The following is a 23,373-nucleotide window of genomic DNA, read 5'->3' as shown; positions in this document are numbered from 1 at the left end:
GAAATCCCCCCAAAAATCTGACTGCAAACCCCCAAAACCCGACTGGAAATCCCCCCAAAAATCTGACTGCAAACCCCCAAAACCCGACTGCAAATCCCCCCCAAATCCGGCGGCGAACCCCCTGAAAAATCTGACTGCGAACCCCCCAAAATCTTTCTGCGAACCCCCCAAAACCCGGCTGAAAACCCCCCCAAAATCTGGCCACGAGCCCCCCAAAATCCCAGCGCAGACCCTCCAAACCCTCCTGAATCCCCCCGCCCCCTCTCCAAACCCTATTGCAACCCCCCCCCCCCAAAATCCAGCTGCGAATCCCCCAAAATCCAGCTGCGAACCCCCCAAATTCAGCTGCCAAGCCCCCCCCAAAATCCAGCTGCGAATCCCCCAAAATCCAGCTGCCAACCCCCCAAATCCAGCTGCCAACCCCCCCCAAACCCTGCTGGGAACCCTCCGAGCACTTTTGGGGCGCCCGAGCCGCTGAAACGGATGAGAAATTCTTGTCAATTTCCCTGGAAATCCTTCAAATCCCCCCCAAAAAACCCCCAAGAGAAATCTTGTGGGGGGAGGGGGGGGGGGCTGGAGTGGTTCCCAACCCCCCCCGGGATTTAAGGGGGGGGTCCATCCACCCCTCCCCCCCACCGGAGAAGGGGGACATGGGGGTCCCCGAGTCCCCCCGACCCCGCAGACCACCCTCCTCTTCCTCACACTTTATTCTCGGCACAAAGGGTAAAAAACCTCTCCCGGGGGGGGGGGGACAGTGACAGTGACAGGAGGGGACAGTGACAGTGACACGAGGGTGGGCAGGGGGACGGTGACAGTGACAGGAGGATGAGGAGGGGGCAGTGACAGTGACACGAGGGTGGGGAGCCCCGATTTCCTGGGGTGGGGGCTGCAGAGGGACCTGTCCCCCACCCTGGGGCTCCCCTCGCTTGGGGACACCGCCGTGTCCCCCCCCCCCGCTCCCGCCCCCCGGCGTGTTCCCAGCGCCATCACAGGACAGGGAAATGGGGGATTCCCGGGAAATTGGGGGTCCCCAGGAAGACGGGGGGGCTCCAGCCGCCCCCTCCCACGAGGGTCACCTCCCCTGCGGGGACACCCGGCTGTGTCCCCTCCACACCCCCCGGTGTCACTCGGGGTCCCGCCTCGGGGCAGGGGAGGGCCCGCGAAGGTTTGGGGGTCCCCACGAGGGTTTGGGGGGTCCCGGGCCCCCCCCCTCAGGGCCCCGGCTCCTTCTTGCGCCTCTGGAATTCGCGGAATTTCCCCTGGATGGCGAGAGCCGCCCGCTCGGTCTCGGGCGCGCTCAGGTCGATGTCGATCTCCTCCTCCTCCTCCTCCTCCTCCTCCTCCTTCTTGGGGTCACCGGCCTTGGCTGGAGGGGGGACGGGGCAGGGACGTCCTTGGGGACAGCCTGGCGGCCCCCAGAGTCACCGCGGGGACACCCTGCCATCCCCCCGGGGGACAAGGGACAGCCTGGCATCTCCCCGGGGGGACAAGGGACAGCCTGGCACACCCAGAGTCATCCCGGGGACACCCAGGGGACACCCTGCCACCGGCCCGGGGGGACAAGGGACAGCCTGGCACACCCAGGGGACACTCAGGGGCACATCCTGCCATCCCCCCGGGGGACAAGGGACAGCCTGGCACCCCCAGAGTCACCGGGGGGACATCCAGGGGGACACCCTGCCACCCCCCCGGGTTCCCCCTCACCCCCCACCCCCGGAAGTCCCCTGGGGGGGGACACCCCGACACCTCCCCGGGGACAGGGGAGGGACAGAGCGGGTCCCCAAATCCACCCGGGTGTCACCCCCCCCTGCAAGGACAGGGACACCCACCCTGGGGTCTCCGGGGACAGGAGGGGACAGAGGGGACAGAGGGGACAGGGGACCCGCGCCCCACCTGAGCCGGGGGTCCTCACCTTGCTGCTGCCCACCGGGGGCCTCCGCCGCCGAGGGGGGACCATGGGGGCTGCGCTGCGGACAGAGGGGACCCGGGGGGGGTGACACAGGGGCTCCGCTGTCCCCAGGGTCCCCCCAGTGTCCCCGCATTGTCCCCAGGGTCCCCCCAAGCTCCAGCCAGAGTGGGGCTCAGGAGGGCTGGGGTGGCTCCAGGGGGAAAGGGGAGGTGACAGCTGTGCTCCAGAGTCCCCAGAGTGTCCCCGTGTCCCTCCGACCCCCCCGGTGTCCCCGGTGTCCCCACCTCGCTCATCCCGCCCGCCGCCGCCGCTCCCCGAGTGCCGGACCGGCGCCGCCGCCGCCGCTTTTATAGGGGCGGGGTGTGAGTGACAGCCGAGCGCAGCCAATGGGAAGTGGGGCGGGTCTATGATGGACACGCCCACTAGCGAGGGATTTTTCTCCTCGCTCCGGGCGCGACGGACCCGGGGGGACACGGGGGACACTGGGGACATTGGGGGACACATTAGGGGACACTGGGGAACACATTGGGGGACACATTAGGGGACACATTAGGGGACACTGGGGGACACATTAGGGGACACATTAGGGGACACATTAGGGGACACATTAGGGGACACTGGGGGACACTGGGGGACACATTAGGGGACATTGGGGACACTGGGGGACACTGGGGACACATTGAGGGACATTGGGGGGCACATTGGGGGACATTGGGGACACTGGGGGACACTGGGGACATTGGGGGACACATTGGGGGGACACATTGGGGGACATTGGGGACATTGGGGACATTGGGGACACTGGGGGACATTGGGGGGACACTGGGAACATTGGGGGACACTGGGGGGACACTGGGGACACTGGGGACATTGGGGACACTGGGGGACATTGGGGGCACTGGGGGGACACTGGGGACACTGGGGGACATTGGGGGGACACTGGGGACATTGGGGACACTGGGGGACATTGGGGGGACACGGGAGAATTGGGGAACATTGGGGGACATGGGGACATTGGGGGATTGGGGGACACAGGGGGCACAGGGGACATGGAGGGGACACGAGGGGACACAGGGGAGCTCGGGGACTGTGAGGGCACCGGGGTGACCGTGAGCCCCCCTGGTGCCACCCTCCCGGTGGCGGTGACACCTGGGGACAGCGCACAGGTCCCCGCGATGGGGACACCGCCAGTGCTGGTGACAGGGACCTTCCTGTGGGGACAGCGGTGACAGGACGGCCACCACCGTGTCCCCTCTGAGTTCTGCTGCTCCCAGTGCCACCCTCAGCGCGCAGCTGTGACATCCTGGCTGTCGCCTCCGTGCCTGTCACCATGTGGTGTCCCCTCGGTGTCTGGCTGTCCCCCGTGTCCCTGTGTCCCCCACAGCTGCCATCCTTGTGCTCCCCTGTCCCCTCCCTGTCCCCTCCCGCGCTGTCTGTGTCCTGTCCCCCCGCCAGGTGTCACCTGTCCCCTCCGCCCCGCGCTGTCCCCGCCTCGCTCAAGTTCAAGGTTCAAACTCCACGGGGCCCTTGCTGCCACCGGCGGGGACACTCGGGGACCGGCGGGGACACGCGGGGACCGCAGGGGACGCTCGGGGACCGGCGGGGACACGCGGGGAATGGAGGGGACACCCGGACACCGCAGAGGACACGCAGGGACCGGCGAGGACGCTCGGGGACCCGGTGTCCCCTCACCGCGTGGGGACAATCCCCCGTCACCGACCGCACCGGGGGACACCGGCTCAGGTACCGCCACCGGCGGGGACACGCGGGGACCGGAGGGGACAGGAGGGGACACACGGGGAGCAGCGGGGACACTCTGGGAATGCAGGGGACACACGGCGACAGGAGGGGACATGCAGGGACCAGCGGGGACACTCAGGGACTGGAGGGGACACTCAGGGACTGGAGGGGACACGCAGGGAGCAGAGGGGACACTCAGGGACCAGCGGGGACACTCGGGGACCGGAGGGGACACTCGGGGGATGCAGAGGACACATGGGGACACTCAGGGACCAGAGGGGACACTCAGGGACTGGAGGGGACACACGGGGACCGCAGGGGACCGACAGGGACACACGGGTGACAGCACCGCGGGTGGAGGGACACCGCGGTGGCAGGCAGGTTCACGTGGGTGACAGGCAGGGGACACCGCGGCCTCGAGGGGACAGGAGGAGCCGGTGGCGGCTGCGTGTCACCCCCCGCTGTCCCCGTGTGTCCCCAGCCGTGTCCCTGGCCAGCCCCCGGGACCCCCCTGGGGACACAGAGCCCGACGGGGACAAAGTGTGCGCCGTGTGCGGGGACAGGGCCAGCGGGTACCACTTCCACGTCATGAGCTGCGAGGGCTGCAAGGGCTTCTTCAGGTGCGGGGACACCGCGGGGACAGCCGGGGACAGCCGAGGGACACCGCGGGGACAGCCGGGGACAGCCGGGGACACGATGGGATGGGATGGGACAAGGGGAAATGTGGGATGGGACAGGATGGGAAAGGGACTGGATGGGACAAGGGACAAGGGGACAAGGCAGGACGGGACAAAGGATGGGAAAGGACAAGACGGGACAAGGGGACACGATGGGATGGGGCGAGGGGAGAGTGTGGGATGGGACAAGGGACAAGGTGGGGAGAGGTTGGGGACAAAGTGGGGGTGGTGGGACTGGGGACAAGGGACAAGGCAGGATGGGAAAGGACAAGATGGGAATGGGACAGAGTGGAGTGGGCCAAGGGGACAGGGTGGGACAGGGGCTGGATGGGACAAAGAAGATGGGAAAGGACAGGATGGGACAAGGGGACCGAGGGATGGGATGGGCCAAAGGGACAGGGTGGGATGGGACAAGGGGACAGGGACAAAATGGGGTGGAATGGGACAGGATGGGACAAAGGGACAGGGTGGCATGGGACAAACAGGACGGGAAAGGACGGGATGGGAGAAGGGGACAGGGCAGGGTGGGATGGGACAGGGACAATATGGGATGGGACAAGGGGACAGGGTGGGATGGGACAGGGAGGGATAAAACAGGACGGGACAAGGGACAGAGTGAGGGGACAAAGTGGGATGCGGTGACAGGATGGGACAGGACAGGACGGGCTGGGATGGGACAAGGGGACAGGGTGGGATGGGCAGGGGTGGCACAGGCTGGTCCCAGGGGCGGTGACGGGGTGTGACAAGACGGGACAGCCGCTGCCACCCCGCGCTCGAGCCCCGCCCCGGCCCCGGGGACACGCGGTGACAGTGGCCGTGTCCCCGCAGGCGCTCCATCATCAAAGGGGTCCGGTTCACGTGTCCCCTGGCGCGGCGCTGCCCTGTCACCAAGGCCAAGCGGCGACAGTGCCAGGCCTGTCGCCTCCAGAAGTGCCTGGACGTGGGCATGAGGAAGGACAGTGAGTGACACTGGGGACACCCGCGGGGACACCTGGGTGGCATAAAGGGGACCTGGAGGGGACAAGGGGGACATGGCGGGGACACCTGGGGGTGCGGGGACGTGACACGGGGACAGCGGGGACAGGGGTGGGGACACCTGGGGGTGCGGGGACGTGGCACGGGGACAGCGGGGACAGGGGTGAGGACACGGGGGAGCACCTGGGTGGGATAAAGGGGACCTGGAGGGGACAAGGCACAGAGAGAAGCGGCTGGGTGGGGTGGCAGGGGAGGGGACAGGGCACAGAGGTGGCAGGGAGGGGGACAGCGGGGACCCGCTCGGGGAGGGGACAGCTCGCTGTCCCCGCTGTCCCCGCTGTCCCCGCTGCCTGCGGCGGCGGTGACAGCGGCGCGCGGGGGTGGCAGTGATCATGTCGGAGGAGGCGCTGCGGCGGCGGCGGGAGCTGCGGGGACAGCGGGGACAGCCCGGGGGACAGCGGGGACAGCAGGGACAGGCCGGGGGACAGCAGGGACTGACGGCCGAGCAGCAGGAGCTCATCGCGCTCCTCATCGCCGCCCACCAGCGAACCTTCGACTCCAGCTTCTCCCAGTTCAGCAGTTACTGGGTGAGCGGGGACACCCCTGTCCGCAACGGGACACCCCTGTCCCCAACGGGGGACACTCCTGTCCCCTCTGGGTGGCCCAGCTGGCCCTGTGGGTGTCCTGGCTGTCCCCTGGGGTGACCCAGATGTCCCCACGGGTGCCCCCAGTGTCCCCTGGAGTGACCCAGCCGCTCCCCACAGTGACACAGTTGTTCCTGTGGGTGCCCTGTCTGTCCCCAAAGAGGCTTCAGCTGTCCCCACGATGGCCCAAGTGTCCCCAAAGATGTCCTGACTGTCCCCACGGGTACCTGGACTGTCCCCAAGATGTCCTGACTGTCCCCGTGTGTACCCAGACTATCCCCACGACGTCCCCATTGTCACCAAAGATGTCCAGACTGTCCCCACGATGCCCCAACTGTCCCCAAAAAATGTCCTGACTGTCCCCACGACTACCGAGACTGTCCCCAAAGATGTCCAGACTGTCCCCACGATGTCCCAGCCTGTCCCCACCGCCATCCCGCGTGTCCCCGCGTGTCCCCAGCCTGTCCCCACCGCCGCCCCGCGTGTCCCCGCGTGTCCCCAGCCTGTCCCCACCGCCGCCCCCAGTGTCCCCGCGTGTCCCCAGCCTGTCCCCACCGCCGCCCCGCGTGTCCCCGCGTGTCCCCCGCGCTGAGGCCTGGCTGTCCCCAGCCCGCCGTGCGCCTGTTGGTGCCCAGCCCGCGGGGCTCCGCTGTCGCCGCCGAGATGTCGCTGTCGCCGCGCGAGGAGGAGCCGCCGGACGCGCCGTCGCTGCTGCCGCAGTTCGCCGACCTGAGCACCTTCATGATCCAGCAGGTGATCAAATTCGCCAAGGAGATCCCGGTCTTCAGGTGCGCGGGGCGGGGACGCGGCCCGGAGCCACCGCCCGATGCCACCACGGTGTCGCCGCGACGGTGTCGCCGTGTCCCCTCCCCGGGCAGGAGCCTGCCGCTGGAGGCGCAGATCTCGCTGCTCAAAGGGGCCACGCTGGGGATCTGCCAGATCCGCTTCAACACCGTCTTCAACCCCGCCACCAAGGCCTGGGAGTGCGGCCAGCGCTGCTACACCATCCGCGACGGGGCCCTGGGTACCGCGGGGACACCTGGGGACACCTGGGGACACCTGGGGACACGGCTGTGGGGCGGGAGGGGCTCCGGGCAGGCGGGATCCGCGGGGACAACGCAAGGGGAGGAGGGGGACAGGACAAAGAGTTGTCACAGGGGTGGGGACAGAGGAGTTGGACACCAAGGGACAGCGGCTGGGCACGAGCCAGGTGTGCCCAGGTGTGCCCCAGGTGTGCTCAGGCATGTTCAGCTGTGTCCCAGGTGTGCTCAGGTGTGCCCAGGTGTACTTAGGTGTGCCCCAGATGTTCCCAGGTGTGCTCAGGTGTGCGCCAGGTGTGCCCAGATGTGCCCCGGTGTGCCCAGGTGTGTTCAGGTGTGCCCCAGGTGTACTCAGGTGTGCCCAGGGTGCTCAGGTGTGTCCCAGGTGTTCTCCAGATGTGCCCCACCTGTGCCCCAGGTGTGCTCCAGGTGTGCCCAGGCATGTTCAGCTGTGCCCCAGGTGTGCCCCAGGTGTCCGCAGGTGCGCCCCAGGTGTGTTAAGGCGTGCCCCGGGTGTGCCCCGGTGTGCCCCAGGTGTGCTCCAGGTGTGCCCAGGCACGTTCAGCTGTGTCCCAGGTGCGCCCCGCTGTGCCCAGGGTGGCACCTGGGCGGGGTTGGGGACAGCGCGGCCACAGCAGCGGGCCACACCTGGAGGGCCGTGTCCAGTTGTGGTCACTCGGGCTGGGGACGGGCCGGAGGGGCCGGAGGGCGCCCAGGGAAGGGTCTGGAGGATTCCCGGGGGAGATGGGAACGCTCATCCCGGAGAAAAGGGGGATCCGGGGGGGATGCGGGGTCTGAGCCCAGGGAACGGGGACAGGACACGGGGACAGAGCCTCCGGCCGTGCCGGGGGGAAACCTGGGAAAAATCCCTCCAGGAAAAGGGAAAAGGTCGGGGAAGGGGCTCAGGGAGGTTTGGAGGGGCCATTCCTGGAGGTGGCACTCCCGGGCTGGTGGTGACACGGTGGTGACAGGACACCCGGTGACCCCAGCCTCGGATTTTCGGGGGGCTAACCCCCGTGTTTCGGGGGGATCCCTGGAGGTGACACTCCGGGGGTGGTGACAGGACACCCACCGATCCCAAACGTGGATTTTCGGGGGGCTAACCGCGGTGTTTCGGGGGGATCCCTGGAGGTGACACTCTGGGGGTGGTGACACGGTGGTGACAGGACACTCAGTGACCCCAAACTCGGATTTTCGGGGGGCTAACCCCCGTGTTTCGGGGGGTATCCCCCCCCCCAGCCGGCTTCCAGCAGATCTACCTGGAGCCGCTGCTCAAGTTCCACGAGAGCCTGCGGCGGCTGCGGCTGCACGAGGCCGAGTACGCGCTGCTGCAGGCCATGCTGCTCTTCTCGCCAGGTCAGCGCCGCGCCCCCGGGGACACCCCGCTGTCCCCAAGGGCCACCGGCTGAGCCCGAGTGTCCCCTCCCCAGACCACGCGGGCATCGCCCAGCGCGATGTCATCGACCAGTTCCAGGAGAAGGTGGCGGTGACGCTGCAGAGCTACATCGAGCACCAGCACCCGCGCCGCGAGGACAGGTCGGTGACGGTGACAGCGACACGGGGCGGGGGTGGCGGTCCCCGGCTCACGGTCCCCTCCCGTCCCCGAGGTTCCTGTACGCCAAGCTGCTGCTGCTGCTGACGGAGCTGCAGACGCTGAAGGCGGAGAACACGCGGCAGATCCTGCACATCCACGACCTGTCGGCCATGACGCCGCTGCTCTCCGAGATCATCAGCTGAGCCTGGCGACACCCGCGACACCTCCCCGCCGCGCCGCCAGGCCCGTGTGCCCAAATGTCACCTGCTCCCCCGGCTCCCGGCGGGCACAGAGTAAAGCTCCTTTATTTATCCGGGTGTGGCACCGAGGGGAAACTTGAGGCACGGCCGCCCTGGTGTTGGGGACAACGGGGACGCCCGGACCCATGGCAGTGACCACACCCCGGGGGTGACACCGCGGACAACAACGGGGACACCCGGTCCCCCGGGCAGTGACCACACCCCGCGGGTGACACCGGGGACACCCGGTCCCCCTCGCGGCCGCCACCCGCGGCGCTGTCACTCGCTGTCCCCAGCCCGGTGTCCCCGCTGTCCCCACGGGTCCCTGCGGCACCTGCACGGCCCGACGGCTCCCTGAGCAGGACGGTGGCTGGCTGTCCCCGCTGTCCCCGCTGTCCCTCAGCCCACGGTGACGCTGAAGCCGCAATGGAAGCGGCTCCTCCAGTGGTTGAGGAAAGCCCCCAGGGCCAGCGTCACGGGCAGCGGGGGCAACTTCTTCTCCAGGACGCCCCCCACGCTCCAGTTGCTGTCCAGGAGCCCTGCCGGGGGACAGCGGGGACAGCTGAGCGCCGCCGGCGGCAGGTGACAGCGGGGTGACACGAGGCCGCCGGCGGCCCGGCCCCACCTCTGAAGACGGCGTTGGCCCGCGGCAGGTTGAGCTGGTAGCCGAAGGCGAAGGTGGTCTCCTGCAGGCGCGTGTTGGCCTCCAGCTCCACGCCCACCTGCACCTGGCCGAGGGGACGCGGCGGTCACGGGGACGGCGGGGACGGCGGGGACGGAGGGGACGGCGGGGACACACGCACCTGCTCGTTGGCCCGGTGGTAGTAGCTGGCGTGGGCCCCCCCGGAGCCCAGGTTGAGCGTGGACACCCAGTTCGGGGCTGCAACGGAGAGGGAGCGGCGTGCCCAGGTGTCCCCTGGGTGTCCCTTGGGTGTCCCCAGGTGTCCCCAGGATGTCTCCAGGCATCCCCAGGTGTCGCCAGGTGTCCCAGGGTGTCCCCAGGTGTCCCCAACCCCTGTCCGAGTGTCCCCAGGTGTCTCCATCCCCTGTCCCAGTGTGCCCAGGATGTCTCCAGGCATCCCCAGGTGTCACCAGGTGTCCCAGGGTGTCCCCAGGTGTCCCCAGGTGTCCCCCACCCCCTGTCCCAGTGTCCCCAGGTGTCCCCATCCCCTGTCCCAGTGTCCCCAGGTGTCCCCAGGGGTCCCCCAGGTGTCCCCACCCTCCGTCCCACTGTCCCCAGGGTGTCTCCAGGTGTGTCCCCAGGTGTCCCCAGGTGCCCCCCAGACATCCCCAAGTGTCCCCAGGTGTCCCCAGGGTGTCCCCGGCTGCCCCCCGGGTGTCCCCAGGTGTCCCCACCTGAGTATTTCCCGGCCAGGGTGAGGATGGCCCCCTCCTCCCCGGGGCGCCGGTGGTACACCAGCTCCCCGCCCAGCACCAGCCGGGCCGTGACGCTCTGCAGGAAATGGGCCACCACGATCACTGCGGGGACAGCAGTGTCACCGCGGTGCCCCCACAGTGTCACCACGATCACTGCGGGGACAGCAGCGTCACCACGGTGTCCCCACAGTGCCACCACGATCACTGCGGGGACAGCGGTGTCACCGCGGTGTCCCCACAGTGTCACCACAATCACTGCGGGGACACTGCGGCCTCAGCAGGGCTACCGTGGCCACCGGGGCCACCAAAGTCACTGTAGTGTCCCCAAGGGTCACCACCACCCCCGAGGGGACGTCCCTGTCCCCAGGGTCACCCCCGGCCCCGAGGGGACGTCCCTGTCCCCGGGGCTCTCACCGGAGCCGCCCAGCAGGTCGGGGTTGCCCAGCGTGAGCGTGGCCGTGCAGTCGTCCCCGCGGTACTCGCCGTCAAACTGCCACGTCACAAAGCGCGCCTGGTGCGTCTGCGGGGACACGGGACACCTGACACGGGGGGACACGCGGGGACACGCGGGGGACACGCAGGTGACACACACACAGGTGACCCAGGCTCTCCTGGAAGACGGCCTTGGCGCGGAGGTGCTCCCCCAGCAGGTGACACACAGGTCACACACACAGGTGACACACAGGTCACACACACAGGTGACACACAGATGACACAGGTGACACACAGGTGACACACAGGTGACACACAGGTGACCCGGGGCTCACCTGGAAGACGGCCTTGGCGCGGAGGCGCTCCCCCAGCAGGTGCAGGGCCTGGGCGTTGAGGCTGCCGGCGCTGTCCATGTCCCCGAGCAGCGTGGGGAACGCCTGGGGACAGCCCGCCGTGGGGACAGGGCACGGCCACCACCGCGCGTCCCCGGCTCCGGGTGGCCGCGACACCCCAGTGTCCCCGGCCCGGGGAGGTCACCAGTGAGCCCCAGGGCAGTGGTGACACCGAGGACACCGATGACCCCAGTGGCCACCACTGACCCCAAGGCCACTGACCACCCTGGGGCCACCACTGACCCCAAGGTCACTGACCATCCTGGGGTCACCACTGACCCCAAGGTCACTGACCACCCTGGGGCCACCACTGACCCCAAGGCCACTGACCATCCTGGGGTCACCACTGACCCCAAGGTCACTGACCACCCTGGGGTCACCACTGACCCCAAAGCCACTGACCACCCTGGGGCCACCACTGACCCCAAAGCCACTGACCACCCTGGGGTCACCACTGACCCCAAGGTCACTGACCACCCTGGGGTCACCACTGACCCCAAAGCCACTGACCACCCTGGGGCCACCACTGACCCCAAGGCCACTGACCACCCTGGGGTCACCACTGACCCCAAAGCCACTGGCCACCCTGGGGCCACCCACCACCCCAAGGTGATTCTGAGGTCCCCAACAATCCCAGGGTCACCCGGGACCACCCCTCACCCCGGGGCCACCAAAGACCCCAAGGCCACCAATGACCCTGAGGTCACTTGGGACCACCAATGACCCCAAGGCCACCAACGACCCCAGGGCCACCTGGGACCACCCCTCACCCCAAGACCCCCCAAGCACCCTGAGGCCACCCTGAGGCCACCACCGACCCCCCAGGGCCACCCTGAGGCCACCAACCACCCCGAGGCCACCCGGGGTCACCGATGACCACAACGCCCCCACGGCCCTGGGCTCCTCGGGGTGACCACGACGTCCCCGAGGGGGTGACAACCCCCCTGCCGCCACCCCGAGGCCACCCCCCCCGCGGCGGTGTCACCTCGGTGGGCCCCAGCTGGCGGTCCCCCACGAAGGTGGCGTTGAAGCGATAGCCCGAGGGGCCCAGGGTGCTCATGTGCACCGTGTGTGTCACCTGCGGGGACACCGGGGTCACAGGGGACACCGCGGGGTGGGGGGACACACGGCCACCCCCCCCCCCCCCCCCCCCCACCGAGGTGTCCCCAGGTGTCCCCTCCCCGACCTGGAAGTGGCTGCTCAGGGTCTTGGTGACGATCAGCTTCACCCCCTCCATCTGCGGCGGGAACACCTCTGTGGGGACACGGCTGTCACCCCCCAGGGACACCCAGAGACCCCCGGGGACACCCAGAGACCCCCGGGGACACCCAGAGACCACCGGGGACACGGCTGTCACCTCCCAGGGACACCCAGAGACCCCCGGGGGCACGGCTGTCACCCCCCAGGGACACCCAGAGACCCCCGGGGACACGGCTGTCACCCCCAGGGACACCCAGAGACCCCCGGGGACACGGCTGTCACCCCCCAGGGACACCCAGAGACCCCCGGGGACACGGCTGTCACCCCCCAGGGACACCCAGAGACCCCCGGGGACACGGCTGTCACCCCCAGGGACACCCAGAGACCCCCGGGGACACGGCTGTCACCCCCCAGGGACACCCAGAGACCCCCGGGGACACGGCTGTCACCTCCCAGGGACACCCAGAGACCCCCGGGGACACCCAGAGACCACCGGGGACACGGCTGTCACCCCCAGGGACACCCAGAGACCCCCGGGGACACCCAGAGACCCCCGGGGACACCCAGAGACCCCCGGGGACACGGCTGTCACCCCCAGAGACACCCAGAGACCCCCGGGGACACCCAGAGACCCCCGGGGACACGGCTGTCACCTCCCAGGGACACCCAGAGACCCCCGAGGACACGGCTGTCACCTCCCAGGGACACCCAGAGACCCCCGGGGACACGGCTGTCACCCCCCAGGGACACCCAGAGACCCCCGGGGACACCCAGAGACCCCCGGGGACACGGCTGTCACCTCCCAGGGACACCCAGAGACCCCCGGGGACACGGCTGTCACCTCCCAGGGACACCCAGAGACCCCCGGGGACACCCAGAGACCCCCGGGGACACCCAGAGACCCCCGGGGACACGGCTGTCACCCCCAGAGACACCCAGAGACCCCCGGGGACACCCAGAGACCCCCGGGGACACGGCTGTCAACCCCGGACAGGGATGTCACCCGCCTGGGGACACGGCTGTCACCCCCAGAGACCCCCAGGGACACGGCTGTCGCCTCACAGGGACACGGCTGTCACCCCCCAGACACAGCTGTCACCCCCCTTGGCACACGCAGAGCCCCCCGGGACACAGCTGTCACCCCCCAACGCGGCGACACGGCTGTCACCTCCCCCGTGACACCCGCAGCCCCTTTTTGGGGCCAGCACTGAGACCCCCGGGCCAGCCCCTCAGGGGACACGGCCGTCACCCGCGCTGTCCCCTCCCGGCCCCGCGGTGTCACCTTTGCAGAGGCGGTGCAGCTCATCGAAGCTGCCGGGGTTGGCGCGGGGCTGTGGCCGGCGCGGGGCGCGGCCGCCGCGGTTGCCCATGGCCGCTACGGGCCCGCGCCCGCCGCCATCGCGGCCGGCGCCGCCCGGAGCGCCCTCACGGGGGGCGCCGCCGCCATCTTGGCCGCGGGCAACGCGCGCCGCCCATTGGCTGAGAGGAGAGGGCGGGGCCGCGCCGGAATGCGACCCCTCCGGACCCGCCGGGCAAGAGCGGAGACGTTCCGTGGCGGGCGCGTTCCGCGCCACCCTGCTGTCCCCGCGGGTGTCCCCAAACCCGCGCGTGTCGCCAGATCCGCGCTGGCCACACGTGTCCCCAAATCCCCGCTGTCCCCCGAGTGTCCTGTGACCTCCATGACCCCCCCCGGTGTGCGCTCTCCGCACCCCTGGACCCGCCCTACCACCTGTTCGCTCCCGTGCCACCTCCCTCACCCCGCGTCCCCACCCTGCGTGTCGCATGTCGTCGTGATGTCCCCAACTCCTCCATGCCTGCAGCGTCCTGGCTCTGTGCCAACCCCCGCTTCGTGTCGCCGCGTCTCTAGACCCTCCCCCTCCATGTCCCCTCATGTCCCCATCCCATATCCCTGTCCCCTCCCTGTGTCCCCTGCCATGTCCCCTCTGTCCCCATCCCACATCCCTGTCCCATCCTGGCCGTGTCCCCTCCCTGTGTCCCCTGCCATGTCCCCTCTGTCCCCATCTCCTCAGCCCGCTGTCCCCTCCCCGCGCCACCTCTGTCGCCACCCCCCCCCCTCCCCGTCCCCTGCGCTGTCCCCATCCCTGTCCCCATCCCCGCCGCTGACCGGGGGGACTCCGACCTTTTGTCGCCAGCGCCACCACCGCCCTTTGCCCGCGTGTCCCCAGCGCTGGCCCCACAGCCGGGGGGTGTCCCCACTGTCCCCCCCCATCCACCCCCGGCGGGGGTCCGAGGGTCGGTGACACGGCGGGTGACAACCTTCGCCCCGCGGGTGGCCCTTGGGGACACGGGGACAGCCCCGGGGAGGGGACACGGCCCCCCCGCGCTGCCCCTCGGCCCCGCGGTGTTTGTCCGGGGGGGGGGGAGGGCGGGGGCTGCGGGGGGATAAAAACGGGCCCGGGGGAGGGGGGACCCCAAAGCTGCCCCGGCACCTGCACAGGTGAGCGGCGACGGGGACTGGGGCTGGGAACGGGGTGTGGGGCTGGGAACGGGGTGTGGGGCAGGGATTGGGATGTGGGGCTGGGAACGGGGTGTGGGGCTGGGATTGGAATGTGGGACAAGGATTGGGATGTGGGGCAGGGAACGGGGTGTGGGGCTGGGAACGGGGTGTGGGGCTGGGATTGGGGTGTGGGGCTGGGATTGGAATGTGGGGCTGGGAACGGGGTGTGGGGCTGGGAACGGGGTGTGGGGCTGGGAACGGGGTGTGGGGCTGGGATTGGGGTGTGGGGCTGGGATTGGGGTGTGGGGCAGGGAACGGGGTGTGGGGCTGGGATTGGGGTGTGGGGCTGGGATTGGGGTGTGGGGCAGGGAACGGGGTGTGGGGCAGGGATTGGGATGTGGGGCTGGGAACGGGGTGTGGGGCAGGGATTGGAATGTGGGGCAAGGATTGGGATGTGGGGCCGGGATTGGGGTGTGGGGCTGGAGGGGGAGGTGGGGCAGGGATTGGGGTGTGGGGCAGGGATTGGGGTGTGGGGCAGGGATTGGGATGTGGGGCCGGGATTGGGGTGCGGGGCAGGGATTGGGGTGTGGGGCAGGGATTGGGGTGTGGGGCAGGGATTGGGGTGTGGGGCAGGGAACGGGGTGTGGGGCAGGGATTGGGGTGTGGGGCAGGGATTGGGATGTGGGGCCGGGATTGGGGTGCGGGGCACAGATTGGTGCTGGGATGGGGCTGGAATTTTCTATGGGGCTGGCAGTTTCCACGGGGCCGGACGTTTCCATGGGGCTGGAATCTCCTGTGGGGAAGGGAACGCACTGGGATGGGGCTGGAAGTTCCGTGGGGCTGGCAGTTTCCACGGGGGCCGGGCGTTTCCGTGGGGCGGGCAGCTCCCGTGGGTGTGTGGGTCGGGCAGTGTCCCCCGCGCCGCCCGTCCCGCGGGTCTCACGCCGTGTCCCCGTAGCCATGAGGGTCGCCGTGGTGGCCGCGCTGCTGCTGTTGGTGGCCACGGCCCGGCGCGGGGCGGCGGCGGAGGGCGCGGAGGAGCCCGCGGGCACCGGGGATTTCCTCAGCCGCCACTTGCAGAGCTTCTCCGACCTCTTCACCCGCGAGCTGCCGCAGCGCCTGCGGGCCGACGAGCTGCGCAGCCAGGCCGAGTACGGCGGGGCGGGAGAGGGACCCCCGATCGGGACCCCTGCCCGAGACCCCCGATCGGGACCCCCCATCGGGACCCCTGCAAGAGACCCCTTCCCGGGACCCCCCCATCGGGACCCCTGCCCGGGACCCCTTGCCCGTGACCCCCGATCGGGACCCCTGCCCGGGACCCCTGCCCGGGACCCCTGCCCGGGACCCCCCATCGGGACCCCTGCCCGGGACCCCTGCCCGGGACCCCTGCCCGGGACCCCCCATCGGGACCCCTGCCCGGGACCCCTGCCCGGGACCCCTACCCGGGACCCCCGATCGGGACCCCTGCCCGGGACCCCTGCCCGGGACCCCTGCCCGGGACCCCCCATCGGGACCCCTGCCCGGGACCCCTGCCCGGGACCCCTGCCCGTGACACCTCCCCGGGACCCCCGATCGGGACCCCTGCAAGAGACCCCTTCCCGGGACCCCCCATCGGGACCCCTGCCCGGGACCCCCCATCGGGACCCCTGCCCGGGACCCCTGCCCGTGACACCCCCCCGGGACCCCCGATCGGGACCCCTGCCCGGGACCCCCCATCGGGACCCCTGCCCGGGACCCCTGCCCGGGACACCTCCCCGGGACCCCCGATCGGGACCCCTGCAAGGGACACCTCCCCGGGACCCCCCTGCCCGAAACCCCCAACCTGGGACCCCTCCCCGCGACCCCTTTCCAGGACCCCTCCCTGGGCGATTTCCCTGGGACCCCCGCCTGCGACCCCTGCAAGGGATCCCCGCGACCCGTCCCCGCGACCCCCACCCGGGATTTCTCTCCAGGATTCCTACCCGGGACTTCTCCCCGGGACCCTACCCCCGAGACCCCCGCCCGGGAGCCCCCTCTGACCCCGCCCTGGGACCCCTGCCCGCCATCCTGCCCCGGGATCACTCCCGGGACGCCCGCCCAGGAATCCTCCCCGGGACCCCTCCCCAGACCCCTCCCCGGGACCCCCGCCCGGGATTCCTCCCCGGGACCCCTCCCCAGACCCCTCCCCGGGACCCCCGCCCGGGATTCCTCCCGGGACCCCTCCCCGGGACCCCCGCCCGGGATTCCTCCCCGGGACCCCTCGCGGCCCCCCCGCTGACGGCGGCGCCCCGCAGGCAGTACCTGGAGCGGGCGAACAAGCAGCTGGAGCCGCTGGCGCGGGAGCTGCGCTCCAACGTGCTGGGACTCTTCTCCTCCCTGCTGCAGCTGGGCAAGACCGACGGCCAGGGGGGCAACCCCTGAGACCCCCGGCATGGGCATGGGCACGGCCCTGAGACCCCCGGCCCGGGCACGGCCCCTGAGAGCCCTGCGTGGACCCAACATGTACCTGAGACCCCCAGGGTGGACCCCAATAAAGCCCTGAGACCCCCAACACGGACCTAAATACAGCCCTGAGACCCTGACACGGACCACAACATATACCTGAGACCCCCAAATACAGCCCTGAGACCCCCTGAGAGCCTGATATGGACCCCCAACATTTACCTGAGACCCCCAGGATGGACCCCAATACAGCCCTGAGACCCCCTGAGAGCCCCACATGGACCCCAACATATACCCGAGATCCCCAAATACAGCCCTGAGACCCCCAGGATGGGTCCTGGACACGGCCCTGAGACCCCCTGAGAGCCCCACATGGACCCCAACACAGCCCTCAGACCCCCAAATACAGCCCTGAGACCCCCTGAGAGCCCCACATGGACCCCAACATATACCGAGACCCCAAATACAGCCCTGAGACCCCCTGAGAACCCCACATGGACCCCAATACAGCCCTGAGACCCCCAAATACAGCCCTGAGACCCCCTGAGAACCCCACATGGACCCCAACACAGCCCTGAGACCCCCAAATACAGCCCTGAGACCCCCAGGATGGGTCTGGACACGGCCCTGAGACCCCCTGAGAGCCCTACATGGACCCCAACAAATACCTGAGACCCCCAAATACAGCCCTGAGACCCCCCTGAGAGCCCCACATGGACCCCAACACAGCCCTGAGACCCCCAAATACAGCCCTGAGAGCCCCACATGGATCCCAACACAGCCCTGAGACCCCCAGGATGGACCCCAACACAGCCCTGAGACCCCCTGAGAGCCCCACATGGACCCCAACATATACCCGAGACCCCCAAATACAGCCCTGAGACCCCCTGAGAGCCCCACATGGACCCCAATACAGCCCTGAGACCCCCGGGAGGGGCCCAGACACAGCCCTGAGACCCCTGCATGGACCCCAAATAAAGCCCTGGGCCCCCGCCGTGTCCTTGGGCTGGGGAGGGCAGGGGCTCCTGGGGCTTGGGGGGGTCCCTGGTGCTATTGGGGGGTCACTGGGGCTGGGGGGGGTCCCGGGGCTCTGGGGGAGTTCCCTGGTGCAATAGGGGGGTCCCTGTGGGTGGGGGGGGGGGTCCCTGGGGCTTTGAGCGGGGTCCCTGATGCTGGGGTGCATCCCTGTTGCCGTGGGGGGGATTCCCTGGGGCTATCGGGGTGTCCCTGTGTCGGGGGGTCCGTGTCACTCTGTTAGGGGGTGTCCTGGGACTATCGGGGTGTCCCTGGGGCTATCGGGGGTCCCTGTGTCGGGGTGTCCCCGTGTCGGGGTGTCCCCGTGTCGGGGTGTCCCTGTCGCTGTCAGGGTGTCCCTGTCAGGGTGTCCCTGTCGGGGTGTCCCCGTGTCGGGGTGTCCCTGTCGCTGTCGGGGTGTCCCCGTGTCGGGGTGTCCCCGTGTCGGGGTGTCGCTGTCGCTGTCGGGGTGTCCCCGTGTCGGGGTGTCCCCGTGTTGGGGTGTCCCCGTGTCGGGGGGTCCCTGTCGCTGTCGGGGGGTCCCTGTCCCTGTCGGGGTGTCCCCGTGTCGGGGTGTCCCCGTGTCGGGGGGTCCCTGTCGCTGTCGGGGTGTCCCCGTGTCGGGGTGTCCCCGTGTCGGGGGGTCCCTGTCGCTGTCAGGGTGTCCCTGTCGGGGTGTCCCCGTGTCGGGGTGTCCCCGTGTCGGGGTGTCCCTGTCGCTGTCGGGGTGTCCCCGTGTCGGGGTGTCCCCGTGTCGGGGGGTCCCTGTCCCTGTCGGGGTGTCCCCGTGTCGGGGGGTCGCCGTGTCGGGGTGTCCCCGTGTCGGGGTGTCCCCGTGTCGGGGGGTCCCTGTCGCTGTCGGGGTGTCCCCGTGTCGGGGGATCCCTGTGTCGGGGTGTCCCTGTCGCTTTCAGGGTGTCCCTGTCGGGGTGTCCCCGTGTCGGGGTGTCCCCGTGTCGGGGGGTCCCTGTCGCTGTCAGGGTGTCCCTGTCGGGGTGTCCCCGTGTCGGGGTGTCCCCGTGTCGGGGGGGTCCCTGTCGCTTTCAGGGTGTCCCTGTCGGGGTGTCCCCGTGTCGGGGTGTCCCCGTGTCGGGGGGTCCCTGTCCCTGTCGGGGTGTCCCCGTGTCGGGGGGTCCCTGTCGCTGTCAGGGTGTCCCTGTCGGGGTGTCCCCGTGTCGGGGTGTCCCCGTGTCGGGGTGTCCCTGTCGCTGTCGGGGTGTCCCCGTGTCGGGGTGTCCCCGTGTCGGGGGGTCCCTGTCCCTGTCGGGGTGTCCCCGTGTCGGGGGGTCGCCGTGTCGGGGTGTCCCCGTGTCGGGGTGTCCCCGTGTCGGGGGGTCCCTGTCGCTGTCGGGGTGTCCCCGTGTCGGGGGATCCCTGTGTCGGGGTGTCCCTGTCGCTTTCAGGGTGTCCCTGTCGGGGTGTCCCCGTGTCGGGGTGTCCCCGTGTCGGGGGGTCCCTGTCGCTGTCAGGGTGTCCCTGTCGGGGTGTCCCCGTGTCGGGGTGTCCCCGTGTCGGGGGGTCCCTGTCGCTTTCAGGGTGTCCCTGTCGGGGTGTCCCCGTGTCGGGGTGTCCCCGTGTCGGGGGGTCCCTGTCGCTTTCAGGGTGTCCCTGTCGGGGTGTCCCCGTGTCGGGGTGTCCCCGTGTCGGGGTGTCCCCGTGTCGGGGGGTCCCTGTCGCTGTCAGGGTGTCCCTGTCGGGGTGTCCCCGTGTCGGGGTGTCCCCGTGTCGGGGGGTCCCTGTCCCTGTCGGGGTGTCCCCGTGTCGGGGGTTCCCTGTCGCTGTCAGGGTGTCCCTGTCGGGGTGTCCCCGTGTCGGGGTGTCCCCGTGTCGGGGTGTCCCTGTCGCTGTCGGGGTGTCCCCGTGTCGGGGTGTCCCCGTGTCGGGGGGTCCCTGTCCCTGTCGGGGTGTCCCCGTGTCGGGGGGTCGCCGTGTCGGGGTGTCCCCGTGTCGGGGTGTCCCCGTGTCGGGGGGTCCCTGTCGCTGTCGGGGTGTCCCCGTGTCGGGGGATCCCTGTGTCGGGGTGTCCCTGTCGCTTTCAGGGTGTCCCTGTCGGGGTGTCCCCGTGTCGGGGTGTCCCCGTGTCGGGGGGTCCCTGTCGCTGTCAGGGTGTCCCTGTCGGGGTGTCCCCGTGTCGGGGTGTCCCCGTGTCGGGGGGTCCCTGTCGCTTTCAGGGTGTCCCTGTCGGGGTGTCCCCGTGTCGGGGTGTCCCCGTGTCGGGGGGTCCCTGTCGCTTTCAGGGTGTCCCTGTCGGGGTGTCCCCGTGTCGGGGTGTCCCCGTGTCGGGGTGTCCCCGTGTCGGGGTGTCCCCGTGTCGGGGGGTCCCTGTCGCTGTCAGGGTGTCCCTGTCGGGGTGTCCCCGTGTCGGGGTGTCCCCGTGTCCGGGGGTCGCCGCCCTCTCAGCCCAGCCCGGAGCAGCTCCCCCCCCCCGGCTGCCAGCACCAAAGATGGCGGCGGCGCGCCGCCCTCACGCGCCGGGCGTGCCCTCACCCAAGATGGCGGCGGTGACGTCATCCTTCCAACCCCCACCCTCGGAGAACATGGCGGCGCACATCACTTCCGGCGGAGCGGCATGGCGTCCACGTCACTTCCGGCGGGGCGGCATGGCGGGGCCCGGCCATGGCGGAGGCGGCGGCGCGGCGGGCCGTGGCGGAGCTGCCGCTGCTGCGGGCGCCGGCGGGGCCGCGGGACCGTGAGGGCTGGGCCGAGCGGCTGCGAGAGGAGTACCGGGCGCTCATACAGGTGCGTCCGTGGCGCCCCGCCGGTGTTCCCCCTCCCCCTTCCCCCCCACGGTTGCGCTGGTTCGGCTCGTTCTCGGTGCTGCCCCGGTGTGTGTGCGCGATCCCTCCCGGTGTTCCCCGAATCCTTCCCGGTGTCTCCTTCCCGGTATTGCCCCCCCGGTGTCCCCCCGGTAACCCCCCCGGTGTCCCCCCCCCTCCTCCCCCCGCAGTACGTGGAGAACAACAAACGCGCCGACACCGACTGGTTCCGCCTGGAGTCCAACCCCGAGGGCACCCGGTGCGTGGGCGGGGGGCGGCGGGACCCCCCTCGGGACCCCCCCGAGTCAAACAGTTTTGGGGGGTCCTGGGGGGGGTCTCGGGGGGTGCTGAGGTGTTTTGGGGGTCCTGGGGGGGGTCCCGGGGGGTGTTGAGGTGTTTTGGGGGCTCCTGGGGGGGGTCTCGGGGGGTGCTGAGGTGTTTTGGGGGGTCCTGGGGGGGGTCCCGGGGGGTGTTGAGGTGTTTTGGGGGGTCCTGGGGGGGGTCTCGGGGGGTGTTGAGGTGTTTTGGGGGGTCCTGGGGGGGGTCTCGGGGGTTGTTGAGGTGTTTTGGGGGGTCCTGGGGGGGGTCTCGGGGGGTGTTGAGGTGTTTTGGGGGGTCCTGGGGGGGGGTCCCGGGGAGTGTTGAGGTGTTTTGGGGGGTCCTGGGGGGGGTCTCGGTGGGTGCTGAGGTGTTTTGGGGGGTCCTGGGGGGGGTCTCGGTGGGTGCTGAGGTGTTTTGGGGGGTCCTGGGGGGGGGGTCCCGGGGAGTGTTGAGGTGTTTTGGGGGGTCCTGGGGGGGGTCTCGGGGGGTGCTGAGGTGTTTTGGGGGGTCCTGGGGGGGTCTCGGGGGGTGCTGAGGTGTTTTGGGGGGTCCTGGGGGGGTCTCGGGGGGTGCTGAGGTGTTTTGGGGGGTCCTGGGGGGGTCTCGGGGGGTGCTGAGGTGTTTTTGGGGGGTCTCGGGGGGTGTTGAGGTGTTTTTGGGGGGTCCCGGGGAGTGCTGAGGTGTTTTGGGGGGCAGATTTGAGGTGTTTTGGGGGGGTCTGAGGGGCCTGGGGGTCTCCTGGGGGTCTCCCCTCACTGAGGGGTCCCGGGGGGGGTCCCGGGGGGGGTCCCGGGGGGGTCTCCCCTCACTGACCCTCCGTGCAGGTGGTCGGGCAGGTGTTGGTACATCCACGAGCTGCTCAGGTACGAGTTCACCATCGAGTTCGAGGTGAGCAGGGGGCTCCGGGGGGCTCCTTGGGGGGTCCCGAGGTTTGGGGGGGCGGGGGGGGTCCCGGAGGGTGCTGACCCCCCCTCGCCCCCCCAGATCCCGGTGACGTACCCGGGCACCGCCCCCGAGATCGCCATCCCCGAGCTGGACGGGAAAACCGCCAAGATGTACCGGTGGGCTGGGGGGGGCCTGGGGAGGGTTTTGGGGGGGTCCTGGGGGTCCTGGGGAGGGTTTGAGGGGGGCCTGTGTGGGGTCCTGGGGACCCTGGGGGGGTATGGGGGGCCTGGGGAGGTTCTGAGGGGGTCCTGGGGAGGGTTTTGGGGCTGGGGGGGTCCTGGGGGGTTCTGGTGAAGGTCCTGGGGCTGGGGGGGTGGGTTGGAAGGGGAGTTTGAGGGGTCGTGGGGAGGGGGGGGGGGTGGTCCTGGGGAGGGGTTTTGGGGCTGGGGGGGGGTCTTGGGGAGGTTTTGGGGGGTTCTTGGGGCTGAGGGGTCCTGGGAGGTCCAAGGGGGGGCTCAGGAGGGTCCTGGGAGGTCACTGGGGAGATCCTGGGGGGCTCAGGAGGTTCCCAGGGTCACTGGGGGGGGTTCCCGGGGGTCTGACGGGTCCCCCCTCCCCACAGTGGGGGCAAGATCTGTCTCAGTGACCACTTCAAGCCCCTGTGGGCCAGGAACGTCCCCAAATTCGGGCTGGCACACCTGATGGCCCTGGGGGTGAGCGGGGGGTCACCTGTGGGGTGACACTGCCGGGGGGGGGTGACACTGCCGGGGGGGTGTCACCTGTGTGAGTGAGGGGTGACACCGAGGAGGGGCTGTCACCCATTTTGGAGGTGACACTGGGGGGGGTGTGACACCGCGGGGGGATTGTCACCTTTTTGGGGAGGGGGTGACACCGAGGAGGGGCTGTCACTCACTCGGGGAATGTGACACTGAAGGGGGGGTGACAAATTCTAGGGGTGTGACACCAAGGCAGGATTGTCACCCATTGGGGGGGGTGTGACACTGAGGGGGGGCTGTCACCCACTGGGGATGGGCTGTGACACCAAGGGGGGGGGGGTGACACGTTCTGGGGGTGTCCCCCCCAGCAGTGACCCGTGTCCCCACAGCTGGCTCCCTGGCTGGCCGTGGAGATCCCGGACCTCATCTCCAAAGGTCTCATCCAGCACAAGGACAAGTGACCAACTCCGGGGGGGGCCACCCTGCCTTGTTCCCCTCCCCGCTGCTCCCACCGCTCCCCACCGCTTCGCTGCCGCTCCCCAATAAACATTCAACCCCGATTTGGTGCCGGGTTGTTATTTTGGGGGGTGACACGGACAGGGAATTGTCCCCAACACCGTTCCAACCTCGAAAAGGGGCGCGG

The 23,373-nt window shown here is 70.0% G+C and overlaps 5 protein-coding genes across 13 annotated transcripts; 3 read left to right on the top strand and 2 right to left on the bottom strand.

Moving 5' to 3' along the window:
* Positions 1-692: 692 nt before the first annotated feature.
* PCP4L1 (Purkinje cell protein 4 like 1) lies at positions 693-2,710 on the bottom strand. Of its 2 annotated transcripts, none has more exons than XM_066206548.1 (3): positions 2,194-2,710; positions 1,913-1,967; positions 693-1,405 (listed from the first exon to the last, which is right to left on the bottom strand). In XM_066206548.1, the coding sequence occupies exons 1-3, from the start codon at positions 2,200-2,202 to the stop codon at positions 1,212-1,214; spliced, it is 258 nt and encodes an 85-aa protein (XP_066062645.1). In that variant the 5' UTR covers positions 2,203-2,710; the 3' UTR covers positions 693-1,211. The 2 variants fall into 2 exon arrangements, with proteins under 2 accessions (XP_066062645.1, XP_066062646.1); XM_066206549.1 differs by having other exon boundaries at positions 1,894-1,967; positions 2,194-2,205.
* Positions 2,711-3,441: 731 nt separating this feature from the next.
* Positions 3,442-8,859, top strand: NR1I3 (nuclear receptor subfamily 1 group I member 3). 7 transcript variants are annotated; one of them, XM_066206985.1, is made up of 11 exons: positions 3,442-3,652; positions 4,131-4,269; positions 5,155-5,285; positions 5,689-5,888; positions 6,555-6,733; positions 6,824-6,969; positions 7,208-7,309; positions 7,404-7,477; positions 8,225-8,341; positions 8,416-8,521; positions 8,593-8,681. In XM_066206985.1, exons 1-10 carry the CDS (start codon positions 3,526-3,528, stop codon positions 8,473-8,475), a joined length of 1,275 nt encoding a protein of 424 aa, XP_066063082.1. In that variant the 5' UTR covers positions 3,442-3,525; the 3' UTR covers positions 8,476-8,521; positions 8,593-8,681. The 7 variants fall into 7 exon arrangements, with proteins under 7 accessions (XP_066063082.1, XP_066063078.1, XP_066063079.1 ...); XM_066206982.1 differs by having other exon boundaries at positions 3,446-3,652; positions 7,404-7,466; positions 8,593-8,830; XM_066206981.1 differs by having other exon boundaries at positions 3,445-3,652; positions 7,208-7,477; positions 8,593-8,830.
* On the bottom strand, positions 8,797-13,654 carry TOMM40L (translocase of outer mitochondrial membrane 40 like). 2 transcript variants are annotated; one of them, XM_066206988.1, is made up of 9 exons: positions 13,442-13,654; positions 12,146-12,213; positions 11,945-12,037; positions 10,903-11,004; positions 10,550-10,655; positions 10,115-10,237; positions 9,562-9,638; positions 9,384-9,480; positions 8,797-9,297 (listed from the first exon to the last, which is right to left on the bottom strand). In XM_066206988.1, exons 1-9 carry the CDS (start codon positions 13,527-13,529, stop codon positions 9,158-9,160), a joined length of 894 nt encoding a protein of 297 aa, XP_066063085.1. In that variant the 5' UTR covers positions 13,530-13,654; the 3' UTR covers positions 8,797-9,157. The 2 variants fall into 2 exon arrangements, with proteins under 2 accessions (XP_066063085.1, XP_066063084.1); XM_066206987.1 differs by having other exon boundaries at positions 9,384-9,486; positions 13,442-13,643.
* Positions 13,655-14,392: 738 nt separating this feature from the next.
* APOA2 (apolipoprotein A2) lies at positions 14,393-17,147 on the top strand. Its single transcript, XM_066206989.1, has 3 exons — positions 14,393-14,412; positions 15,576-15,768; positions 16,891-17,147. The coding sequence occupies exons 2-3, from the start codon at positions 15,578-15,580 to the stop codon at positions 17,015-17,017; spliced, it is 318 nt and encodes a 105-aa protein (XP_066063086.1). The 5' UTR covers positions 14,393-14,412; positions 15,576-15,577; the 3' UTR covers positions 17,018-17,147.
* A 3,480-nt stretch (positions 17,148-20,627) lies between these two features.
* UFC1 (ubiquitin-fold modifier conjugating enzyme 1) lies at positions 20,628-23,290 on the top strand. Its single transcript, XM_066206619.1, has 6 exons — positions 20,628-20,791; positions 21,000-21,067; positions 21,954-22,017; positions 22,114-22,190; positions 22,637-22,727; positions 23,120-23,290. Exons 1-6 carry the CDS (start codon positions 20,669-20,671, stop codon positions 23,189-23,191), a joined length of 495 nt encoding a protein of 164 aa, XP_066062716.1. The 5' UTR covers positions 20,628-20,668; the 3' UTR covers positions 23,192-23,290.
* The last annotated feature ends 83 nt before the right edge of the window (positions 23,291-23,373 follow it).

This window comes from Chamaea fasciata, unplaced genomic scaffold, assembly GCF_029207755.1.
Source record: "Chamaea fasciata isolate MVZ Bird 193981 ecotype frontalis unplaced genomic scaffold, bChaFas1.0.hap1 SCAF_31, whole genome shotgun sequence".
Classification (NCBI taxonomy): Eukaryota; Metazoa; Chordata; class Aves; order Passeriformes; family Sylviidae; genus Chamaea; species Chamaea fasciata.
Note: the sequence above shows the minus strand (reverse complement) of the source record. Positions and strands in the feature narration are given on the sequence as shown.

What these genes read in the sequence shown, in the direction of transcription:
- UFC1 (XM_066206619.1), top strand. Translation starts at nt 20,669, where the DNA reads ATGGCGGAGGCGGCGGCGCGGCGGGCCGTGGCGGAGCTGCCGCTGCTG. An exon ending in AGTTCACCATCGAGTTCGAG is followed by an intron (nt 22,018 to 22,113) that starts GTGAGCAGGGGG and finishes TCGCCCCCCCAG; the next exon opens with ATCCCGGTGACGTACCCGGG. An exon ending in CACACCTGATGGCCCTGGGG is followed by an intron (nt 22,728 to 23,119) that starts GTGAGCGGGGGG and finishes GTGTCCCCACAG; the next exon opens with CTGGCTCCCTGGCTGGCCGT.
- TOMM40L (XM_066206987.1), bottom strand. Translation starts at nt 13,529, where the DNA reads ATGGGCAACCGCGGCGGCCGCGCCCCGCGCCGGCCACAGCCCCGCGCC. An exon ending in GCTGCACCGCCTCTGCAAAG is followed by an intron (nt 12,214 to 13,441) that starts GTGACACCGCGG and finishes GTGTCCCCACAG; the next exon opens with AGGTGTTCCCGCCGCAGATG. An exon ending in CCTGGCCGGGAAATACTCAG is followed by an intron (nt 9,639 to 10,114) that starts GTGGGGACACCT and finishes TCTCCGTTGCAG; the next exon opens with CCCCGAACTGGGTGTCCACG.
- APOA2 (XM_066206989.1), top strand. Translation starts at nt 15,578, where the DNA reads ATGAGGGTCGCCGTGGTGGCCGCGCTGCTGCTGTTGGTGGCCACGGCC. An exon ending in GAGCTGCGCAGCCAGGCCGA is followed by an intron (nt 15,769 to 16,890) that starts GTACGGCGGGGC and finishes GGCGCCCCGCAG; the next exon opens with GCAGTACCTGGAGCGGGCGA.
- NR1I3 (XM_066206979.1), top strand. Translation starts at nt 3,526, where the DNA reads ATGGAGGGGACACCCGGACACCGCAGAGGACACGCAGGGACCGGCGAG. An exon ending in CATCCGCGACGGGGCCCTGG is followed by an intron (nt 6,970 to 7,207) that starts GTACCGCGGGGA and finishes GCTGTGTCCCAG; the next exon opens with GTGTGCTCAGGTGTGCCCAG. An exon ending in CACCCGCGCCGCGAGGACAG is followed by an intron (nt 8,522 to 8,592) that starts GTCGGTGACGGT and finishes CCCGTCCCCGAG; the next exon opens with GTTCCTGTACGCCAAGCTGC.
- PCP4L1 (XM_066206548.1), bottom strand. An exon ending in CCCCGGTGGGCAGCAGCAAG is followed by an intron (nt 1,406 to 1,912) that starts GTGAGGACCCCC and finishes GGGGGCCGCCAG; the next exon opens with GCTGTCCCCAAGGACGTCCC.